At 31.2% G+C, this 11,121-nt stretch overlaps 1 protein-coding gene across 2 annotated transcripts; it reads left to right on the top strand.

Moving 5' to 3' along the window:
- The first annotated feature begins 239 nt into the window (after positions 1-239).
- LOC148606120 (uncharacterized) lies at positions 240-6,035 on the top strand. 2 transcript variants are annotated; one of them, XM_088546795.1, is made up of 8 exons: positions 240-367; positions 1,507-1,773; positions 2,166-2,432; positions 2,795-2,908; positions 3,964-3,988; positions 4,268-4,302; positions 5,577-5,608; positions 5,852-6,035. In XM_088546795.1, exons 1-8 carry the CDS (start codon positions 310-312, stop codon positions 5,963-5,965), a joined length of 912 nt encoding a protein of 303 aa, XP_088402921.1. In that variant the 5' UTR covers positions 240-309; the 3' UTR covers positions 5,966-6,035. The 2 variants fall into 2 exon arrangements, with proteins under 2 accessions (XP_088402921.1, XP_088402922.1); XM_088546796.1 differs by lacking the exon at positions 4,268-4,302 and having other exon boundaries at positions 241-367; positions 5,852-5,991.
- Positions 6,036-11,121: the final 5,086 nt, after the last annotated feature.

Genomic DNA, 11,121 nt, shown 5'->3' with positions numbered 1-11,121 from the left:
TCTACAAGAAAATAAACTCAGATAGTTTTGGAATCAAATACAATGATGAAACACATTTTTTACTCTCAAATAAATAAACAGGACTAAAAACTTATTAATCATTTTGTACCGAATGCATGATTTTTAGTACTGTCAAATCAATACACAGGATTTTCCAGTTTTACATTAAAAAACATACAATGCCGGCCAAAAATAGACTGGTTTAAATTGCCGTTTGAATCGAAAAAAATTCCCGATTCTAATTTTTTTACTTTTTTAACGATAGTTCCCGTTTATGGTGTCATATTAATTACATTGCCATCGTTGACAATGAGGATCAAAGCCGTTGCTTACATATGTTGGATCATAACCTGCATAAGTTTGCAAGGTAATACATATAACGTTTTAGAATATTTCCTTATACATGATACGGACGTTCAAAAAGAAAAACAAAAACGCATACACTCCTCATTGAAAAGGGGAAAAAAACATCAAGTTCTTCAAATACAAATACTTTCGTATACAAAAAAATAGCTTTTGTTTCTCTCATATTTCTATCATCTTGATGAATATATACTGTATGAATAATTGTGTTGAATGTTATTCGGAAATTGATAGCAAGTAATTTGCATGTTTACGAATACATACAAAATTAATATTGGCATTAATGTACTTTGAGTCACTGGGACAACGGAAACAAACATATTTTCTTAATTAAGGATGTAACACGTGAGAAAACATCAATTCATTTAAAAAAAAGGTTTCTTTTTTTTTAACAGATTATACGAATAATATAAAATACGCGATTTACATGTACATCAGTTTACAATTATTAACACCGAAATATTCCTAATAATTTAATTTCTAATATAGCTTGTTTGTTATCAAAACTTGATTTTATTTTGGATTATTGAAATAGATATTGCGGACCGATCAAAGTTAATAATAACGTCATAGTACCAACATAAAATCAATATTGGTTTGGTAAAAAAATGTTTAGACTTCGATTCAATTAATGTGATATACAATCGTTATTTCATAGTTAGTATTGGTTTATTAAATGTTTATAGAATTTCGACCATTCATATGTGACATAAATCAGGAAATATTACTTCCGGATATTTCCGCCAGCTTGTCACAACCCAAATATAAATCTGCGGATCGGAAAATTTACAATCAGTTTTGTAAATAGCTACGAATTTTGGAGGAAAGCTTTCTGATTAATAAACCTATCAATTGTTTATCATGACCTCCCAAAATATAAGTAATCGTGGTTATATTTTGATTATTCACTCTTTAAGATTTGCTATCTGGTTAATAAATGGTTTATAATGATCAAGATAAGCAGAGTATATTGATTGCATTGTTTTTAACTGTTATTTAAACACAAAAAATATTTCTCCTTCACCTTATGTGTTTCAAACTGTTCTACTTGTTATGATGTGTATGTTTTTTTTTTCAGTACAAGTAGGGCTCATTAATTCTTTATACCAGATTTAAATATCAATGCTAATCCTTACATTGCAGGGATACGGACTGATCACTTTCTGTTTGCTCAAATAGGAAAAAGTGTAAACTTGAGCTGTCCAATCGAATCCAGTATTTTTACATGGAAAGGACCCAAGGATAAAATATTATTTTCAAACCACAAAGACGAGAAAGTTAATTGGATTAGAAAAATAGACAATGGAAAATCTATTGTAATAACCGATTTTGATGAGGCCAAAAGAGGAGAATATCGATGTATTGGAGACGACCATTCAATGTCAAAAAGCTTTGTTTTAATTTCAATAGGTAAACCTCATTGAATATGGTCTATTATGTTTTTGGTTAGTACACGTAAATTTGAAGACATGGGTATATATGTGCATATGTAAAAATTTGGCAGCAAATTAATGAAGTTAGAGAGTTGGGTGCAAAAAACTAACATTAATTAATGTCTGAAGGAATTGCATTTCTTAGGCAATATGCACACATTACTTTGACCAAGTTCGTCGATAACAACATGAATAAAAAAATGCACTAAATAAAACATGTGTAGTGTGCATGTTCGTAGTTACATGTATGTTGTTTGTATGATATGAATATAAAGATAATTCGCCATTAATATGGTTGTGTTGAGTATATAATACATTATCATGAATTATATCAAAATGTTTTTAATATTATATGACATTTTTTTACAGATGTTGATATTGTTGTCAATCAGACGATACTATCGTCATTAAAAGTTGGAACCGAGTTTCCGATTATGTGCAAAACAACAAGTGATGCAGTGCCAAATGAAACTGAAATAATACTTGACATGAAAACTTTGATCAGAAGGTCCGGAACATTTGTTACTAACCATACTTTAATGATCGAAAAGTCTAATAACAGGAAGAAAATATGGTGCCAAGTGAAATACTCGAGTGGACAATTTTCTAGCAGGAAGATTCAATTGAATATGAATTGTAATTATCATTACTTAAGATGTATCGTTTGTTCATTATTGTATAACCTTTTATCTCTCAATGAATTTAAGATTAAATTAGTATATATATAGTACGAGAAAGTCGATAATATAATACGTACGGTTATACACTACAAGATTTTAACAAATGGTAGTCACATTATCGTGTTTACAGCGTAAACGTTTCAGCTTTTTTATATTTATACATACATTTAGTTATATATAACATAAACTTATTATAAAAAAATTTAAGTTGGATTCGAAAAGGGGCGGGAATCACATGAATAAATCTATATGAAATTTTATTCTTTAAATGTGAGAAGTATACAAGAAACGATCTGTATTCCAATTCTACTATTTCAGATGAAAATACAGAACGGTATCCAGGGAAAGATTTAAACATGCTAATTATCAGTTTTTGCATTACTTCCGGTTTCATTTTTGTTGCTGCAGTCGTATATTTTGTTTATTTTAGAGGTTTGTTTATTGATTATTATATGACACGCTTCATTGTCATTTACCTGAACATGCACCTATGGTCACACCTGTATTTTTTGTTGTATTAGGATATTCATAATTACAAAATTCCACGTTTAATATATATGTATAAGGAAAATATTCAACATTCATTTGCGTCTTATAAAAGCCAATTGATATGTTTCACTTTATGTTTTCACACACAGTTTTTTTCTGTCGGTCTTGACTATAAATATGTGTGTGCAAAGTCTTAACTTCAGTGGCATAATTCATAATATAAATCATTTGTGAGTGATCTGAAATTCATGAAAAATATATATGTATATTTATGCATATTTATTACTGTCAGAAAAAATAAATGTAAAAGAGTAATCAAGGGAACCAAGGTTAAAGCGGTAATCAAAAGAATGTAATCCAGGGACAAAGACCAGACATGGAAAACAGACATACACAACAAAGAACATAAAGTAACTAAAATCATACATACAAAGTAACAAAAGTAAATGAGCAACTCGGACTCCACTAAAAACTGGGAGCATGGACCAGGTGCACCGGTATGGTAAGCGTCCTCTGCTTTTCTAGAAACACTCGCCGAGTTGCTCATACAAAGTCAAGTCCGGGGTAGACAAACGAGGGAAGGAAAACTATGACCCGTTGAATAAATCAGTTTTCATGGTGCTGATGGATACACCATAACGATCCACGAGCTCATGATAACGACCATAAAACTTCTGTAGTGATGACTTCAATCTTGTAGCAACATAACTCTGTTCCAGAAGCCTATTTGTTAAAGTTCAAGGCGATACAAAAAGTCTGCGTAGTTTCGGCAAGCTTGGCATAACGTATGAGTTGTGATATGAACACTCCTAACGAAGGAGCCGAAGGGATGTTCCAACAGATGAAAGGAAAGTTGACAATTCTGAATGAAAAGTCATCACGTTTGTCGTAAAGTTTGGTCAATAGTTTTCCTTTACCATCGATTTCAAAGTGTAGGTCAAGATATGAACTGTAAATTTGCTAATCATTCTGCCTTACAGTCTCGGTTGTGTTTTCAGTCATGAAGTTCAGGACTTCAGTCAGGTAAGGGTTGTTTTGTTTTTATAATTGCCTTAATGATATGTAAATGTATTATACATGTATCCTTAATATAAGAATGCAACATTTAAAAAAAAGAATCATTTTACATTCATTACAATTACATCAAAAGCGTTTGGATGTTTTTGTTTCCACTTTTTCAAGACAAACGGGTAAAACAACTAAAAATTATCCTTGTCGTAGTCCTTTCTACACTTGGACATCATTGTCTTTTCATTGTGTTTGCTAATCTATGTGCAGTATATTTTAATTATTTCATTAAAGACATGATAATGATGTCAATGATAATCCTGTACAAGGTAATATTTAAACTACGTGTAATGCACTCTCAAAATATTTCTATAACGTGTGTAAGAAATTTAACTCACTACATATGTTTTCTATATATATGCTTAAACGCATGCCGAACCTCGAATAAATGAAAATATGCTCTAAAGTGACATAATTTTCCCTTTTGAAAATAAAAAAAAATGTTTTACTTTTAGAGTTAAACAAATATTTTAGATATATTTTGTTTAAATCTGAAACGATTAATTTAAGATATAAAAAATATTTGTTAACATGACATTAGGCTTAACCTATAATGGAAGGGGGTGCCTTTATTCAGACATCCTTTCACTGATATATCGACAACGCAAATATGGGGGACTTCTTGCAAGATGCTCTAAAAATGAGTAATCGTATCGTAGCTGTATACGGCATTTGCAAAAGACATCGATTCCAACATCCATTAAAGTCTACAGGACGTTTCTATCACTCTAATACATGCTGTATTTGTAGCGTATTAACTAAATCATTTTTTTCTGTCAGATATGTTTTTCTTCTTATCTTAATAATATCATATTTATTTTCAATATTTTTTCTAATCCATTTAACTTTAAATGATCCAGCTTTACTCTGATTTGTTTTTTTAAATATAAAGACAGAATGTATAGGTTCGCTGTTTTCGCATATGCTGGTACATGTTTTATACAAACGGCAAACATTCTCATATTTCACAAAACATGTATAATATATATTTTATTAGATTGTTACATGTCGTTTTATCATGATTGTATTAGGTAGGAAATGATGATTTAATTGGTGTAAGATAAACTATACTTAACAAGTGTTTATTGGGCAAGATCAGGTCTCTTACATATATATAAGTCGCTCAATCAATTTTATATTATATCTCAAGTAAGTAAACTTCTAACAGGGTTTATTTTTAGAAAAGGTATGGCGTGTCTGATACTGTGGTGCACAATTCTAATGTATTTTGGTCTAAATAAACATACTTTTGAACAGATAGGTGTAGATAAAACCAATTTTGCAGCAACAACTTCTCCCGAACCGTTCAATGGGTTTTAATAAATCGTGTAGGGTTATACGTACCTTTTTTCTTTTTTTTTTCTGAATTTTATGTATTCCACTGATAAATCAATCTGATTATTATTTTTTTTCTAATGATGTTTAACTTGTATCAACAAGCATTCCCCTTGCTATATAAACGTTAAATATTCAAATTAAATGTATGCTTTGAGTTATCAAGGGTGTGCAGATTATTTAACATTTTGGTATATATTTATTTAAGGCAATGGATTTGGTGATGAAAATTCACAACAAGTAAGTGATGTTTGTTCAATTATATAAAGATTTGGCCTGACAAAAAAAAATATGTCAAGAGGTATTTCGTCTGAAAACCCAGCTTTTGTATCAGAAGACCACAAAATTTAACATCGATTGACATTTCGATATGTTATAAGATATGGTCATTTTCAACCGAACTTGTTTTAAGTTTAAGTTTGTTGACAAAAAACTATCTATTTGCTTATAATCATTTACTCATTTTACATGATTATCTTACAGTTGGTTCAAAGATTAGTATACCTTGACATCGACTTCGATACTCAACAACAGCCACAAAGCCCGATTGTGAGAGGATCAGCCAATAGAATTGAATACTCCGAAGTGATTTTCTAAGCAATCAATCAGAAGTTACATGCAGCATTATCAAGATTTGAATACACAATGTACAATAACAAAGGTGTAATTAATTATCAATATAAAACATATTCAATATATGTTTCTCAAAAGTCTTATTCTTTACCTTACTTAATGGTTAAGTGGACGATTTGTGTCATATTATTTGTAAAATAACATATCATTCACTGACAATAAGTTGAAAAAAAGTAGAAGAAGGACGATTAATATAAACGCATAACTTAACATGACTAATGGTTGGTGGATTGTTAATTGCAAATGACATGATGCCAAAAACAAGCTTTTAATGCAAGGTTGTTTCTAATGCAAATCGGATCAATTTAGAATTATATTCACTAGTGATTGTCTATAAACAATCGATGCATTAGCTTACTACTGGTACATTGGTTTGGTGGTGTAAGGGGTATAACTCTAAATTAAATAGGTGTAGACTGATTCCTTATTACGGTATAAGTCAGAAAATTTGTCTGTTTTGTTATGTTATAAAAGATAAAACGAAGTATTTAGTAAAACAAAATAACATATATTATCAGTAAATGTCAATTTGAAAGAGTAATCAAGGGAACCAATGTTATAGCGGTAATCCAGGGACAAAGACCAGACATGAAAAACAAAAAAGACATACACAACAAAGAACATAAAGTAACTAAAATCATACATACAAAGTGTATTGACGTGTACCAGTTTCCTGCAAAAGGAGTTATATAAACTTTACTGTTTACCACATTTTAGCCCTCTTTGTTTCAAAGGATTGCAATACTTTTTAGAAGAAGTACAATTGTGTTATGCTTAAGGAAGTAGTAAGAGTAATCAAGGGAACCAATGTTATAGCGGTAATCAAACGAATGTAATTCAGGGACAAAGACCAGACATGGAAAACAGACATACACAACAAAGAACATAAAGTAACTAAAATCATACATACAAAGTAACAAAAGTAAATGAGCAATCTCAGTTTCCGCTATACATATGACGTTTTTTCTTTAACAATCCTGATATCGGGGATTTTCCATGTCTGGTCTTTGTCCCTGGATTACATTCTTTTGATTACCGCTATAACCTTGGTTCCCTTGATTACTCTTTTTATTGGAAAAGCAATGATGAATATCGTGTTTAACATGTCTTAGATCATATTGGTTAGGAAACTGTCATATTATTCCACCCAAACCATGCAAACGTCAACAGACAGGCTTGTGACAGTTCAAGAGTTAGACATGTTCAACTTCATTTATTCCAATCGTGTACGTTTCCAGAAAAAAAACTTCAGTAAATACTCATATACTCATGTATCGCATTAATGTATTTGATTTAAACAACATAAAACAACTTTCCTTAATTATATGTGTTACATAGCCTATGGACCCACTGGGGGCTTTCAGCGGCACCCACATCCATCACCGTATTTTCTGTGCCTATATATCTGTCATTATCTAGCTACGCCCTTATTAGGTACAAGTAAGACATTCGCATATGATAAGAATTCCGAAAGAGCATGTTCGCTGCGGCTGCGGTTACCCATAGTACCGATTTAAAACATAGGTATACTCAATACCTTAATGGTACAAAACCACTGCTTCTCTAAGACTGAATATAACATATTAAAATCTGTATCAAATGCTGTAATAACCCATGAATCCTATATCACTCCAAGGGCCACACAGATTTTGAGATGTCATGTTATGTTCATTATATGATATATTTTATCCGTACTTCAAGTATAGTCTTTGACGGGTATGTGATATACGTAGGCGATAAAGGGGTTAAGCATACTCTGCTAATTCATATGCAAAAAAGTTATACTTTAATCTAAATATATAATATTAAGAATTTGAATCAACAACCGTTTGCACTGGGGATACAGAATCATTAGTCAGAACGGGGTGCCTGTCTCATGGTTACTATATGTTTAGCTAGACCATTAAATTCGTTCAGGCTGTGGAACTATTTTAAATTTTGCGGTGATAATTCTCACACAACACTGACGTAATGTTGTAAAACTGTTAACAAAACTTTGAAAATAATCCTCACAAAGCCAATACACGTTCTTGGGACAAGAAACAAACAGATTACATGTAACAGTAATCTTTAAAAAGCTAACCAAGTTCAAAATCAATATCAGTTCTTATTTGCGGAGAGCAGTAAAAAGCTTAATCATGTTTAGTGCGTTGTTTGTCTTTTAATTATTTGTACATGTTTGTTTTATCAAAACGGAGGTCTTCAAAACTTTGCAAGACATAAAACTTTTTTTTATACAAAAGAAGCGTTAATGGTTGAATTGTCAGCTTGGTCCGCTAAACTTAGAACTGGAAAAAAACCATCAGTATCCAGTTCGTATGGAAATGTAGCATAATGCATGGCAGCACCATATTCGTATACTTTGTAAACGCAATTGAGAAACAAGCCATTCTCTGAAAACACTCGCCATAAGGATGATTGGCATGATCGAGACAAAAAGTTTACAGAAATGACATACTCTACTAATTAATGACGGGCAGTTCGACCAGAAAACTGTTCAGACCATGGTTTTTACATTATTGGAAGGTTATTAGAATAATATATAAGGCCTAGCATCATGAAATTATGAAATGTTTTCAGGTTTTACCCGTCCAATGTTATTAATAATACTGTCTGTTTCATGGTGAGAACCTACGTTAGGCTCTAGTGTACTTTTTTGGATTTTTTCTTAAATCATAGACTTTCAATGCTATAATGGATACTTTTTTTGTTATTATTTAACTAAAAAAATCACCACTTTTCTCTTATATATGAAACAAAAGTGCACACAAAATACTGTTTATATTATAAGTCAAGCAACGGGGAGAGTCAAATGAACAACGTTTTAAAGACAAAACTGGAAAAACACTGTCTTTAAGCTACAAAAGAAACCAACTATTATTACGTATGGTTATAATTTTAAAATAGAACAAGTTTATCTTTTTCATATGTAACAGCTGGGAATAAATTGTTATCATATGATCAAAAGTTAAAACTGTATATAATGTTATCATGATCAGAGGTCAAAAGTTGTGGATAAAATTCTGCTATGTTCAAAAATTAATTTGTGGATTAAATTGTATCACCTTCAAAAGTTAAAGCTGTATGTAAACTTTTATCCTTTTCAAAAACGAAAGCTGTGGCTGAAATCTTATCATTTCTAATTGTGTTTCCTAAATGGTTGCTGTTGTTTTGCATCATCTATTTTCTTTTCATCTGTAGCACTCAGAATGCCTTTCCAAAAGCAAAATGAAGTATTAGATCATGCGCAAACTTTACCAAATGAAAACGTTTGTCGGTACGCATATAGACTTTTTTGTAGGTTTCATTTTTTCAGCATTCACAACAAACAAAGAAATACATGTCCATTCGTGATTTAGACAAAGATATATGGGAGAAATCATTGTAAATTTCGCCGGTATGAAATACTTTTCTGACGCAAAATGAATGTTTAGCTAATATGTATGTTATAATGATGCATAATAATGTGAAAAGTGGGGGCTATCACAGGGTTGTTATTGATTTTTTTTATGTGAAGTAAACCATTTTTAAAATCATACTGACGTGTAAAATGATATTGTGATGACATCAGTTAACATTACTTACATTTCATTGATATACGATTAATTGACAGAAAAAAAAATCATTTCCTCTTTCGTCTATCACGGACTTGACTTTTATGAGCAACTCGGCGGGTGTTTCTAGAAAAGCAGAGGACGCTTACCCTACCGGTGCACCTGGTCCATACTCCCAGTTTTTAGTGGAGTCCGAGTTGCTCATTTACTTTTGTTACTTTGTAAGTATCATTTTAGTTATTTTATGTTCTTTGTTGTGTATGTCTGTTTTCCATGTCTGGTCTTTGTCCCTGGATTACATTCGTTTGATTACCGCTATAACCTTGGTTCCCTTGATTACTCTTTGTGTCAATTTTTTCAATATTCACAACAATGAGAGAAAAACATGTCAATTCGTGATTTAGACAAAGATATGAGAGAGAAACCAGTGTACAATTTGCCACACTTTGTGCAGGCAAAAGTAATGTTTAGCAAATATTTGTGTTACATAATCCTCTGGTTATAAGGGGATATCTGAGTATTGTTATTGATTTTTTCATGTAAGATAAAAAAGTTTTTGAATGCATAAAATACCACTTTTATATATTGTAAAATTCGATATGCTGTACACATATTCACAATATTAGTTGTTATACAAGAGATAATTTACACAGACGTGTAAAATGACATTGTGATGACACCAATTTACGTTACTTATATTACATTAATAAATAACCAATTGACAGAGATAATATATTTTATCATGGCAAAAACTATTCAGTTAGATTTAATATCCATCAACCCCCGTGGCTATTTAAACTTTCAGAAGTACCAATGTGACATTCCATGTTCATTACATATAATGTATCTATTCAGACCATCACTAAATTATATATTGAACTGGTCAGTTTGTTCTGAAGATGACGTCCGAACTAACATGGGGTTTGATGGTATTGACGGTAGAGATTTGTCTATTCGGTGGTACGGATGGCTCTACGTTTGAGTCATTTCCATCAGGTAAATAATGCAGGATCACTAAATTATTTTTATACAAAATACAACTTTTGATAAGAAGTCTGTTCAATCACCGTGAGCAAGCATTGAAACGAATGCATTTTCGTACCAAGTACCACGACACGACTTAAACACGCAAAATGTTCAATATTTAGTTACGTCATTGCCACCATATTTTGGTATAGTTTTAACGCGCTACTTTGCAGACATTTGGGTTTGTTTATTGCATATAAATATACATATAATGTTTATTTCCATGTATAAAATTAGCCTATGTACATCGAAAGTCTCTTGGTGTTACCTTCTGTTGGATTTTGTTCAGTTATTAAGTTTACACAAGTTCAAAAAATACATTTTGATAACGGACTTAAAAAGATGCCTTATTTAGGCATATTTTCTGTTTGTCAAGGGTTAATTTTATCAGAGTTTTCTTAAAACAGGTATCATTAGTTGTAATTTAAACATTTATTGTATTGAAAGGGCAATATTGTGTGTAAATATGTCGACAGATGAATGGACAGCCAAACAAAAATGTATAGAAATTTGCATCAATCTTTTCAATTCTAATGTCTC

Source organism: Perna viridis, chromosome 9 (assembly GCF_037379345.1).
Source record: "Perna viridis isolate PV_CMFRI_1.1 ecotype Kerala chromosome 9, ASM3737934v1, whole genome shotgun sequence".
Lineage (NCBI taxonomy): Eukaryota > Metazoa > Mollusca > Bivalvia > Mytilida > Mytilidae > Perna > Perna viridis.
The sequence above is the reverse complement of the archived record's forward strand: the minus strand, read 5'-3'. Positions and strand labels throughout refer to the sequence as shown.

Excerpts from the sequence above, each read along its gene's own strand:
- LOC148606120 (XM_088546795.1), top strand. The coding sequence starts at position 310 with ATGAGGATCAAAGCCGTTGCTTACATATGTTGGATCATAACCTGCATA. Across the intron at positions 3,989-4,267 it reads AAGTTCAGGACTTCAGTCAG|ACATGATAATGATGTCAATG; the intron begins GTAAGGGTTGTT and ends ATTTCATTAAAG. Across the intron at positions 5,609-5,851 it reads GTGATGAAAATTCACAACAA|TTGGTTCAAAGATTAGTATA; the intron begins GTAAGTGATGTT and ends ATTATCTTACAG.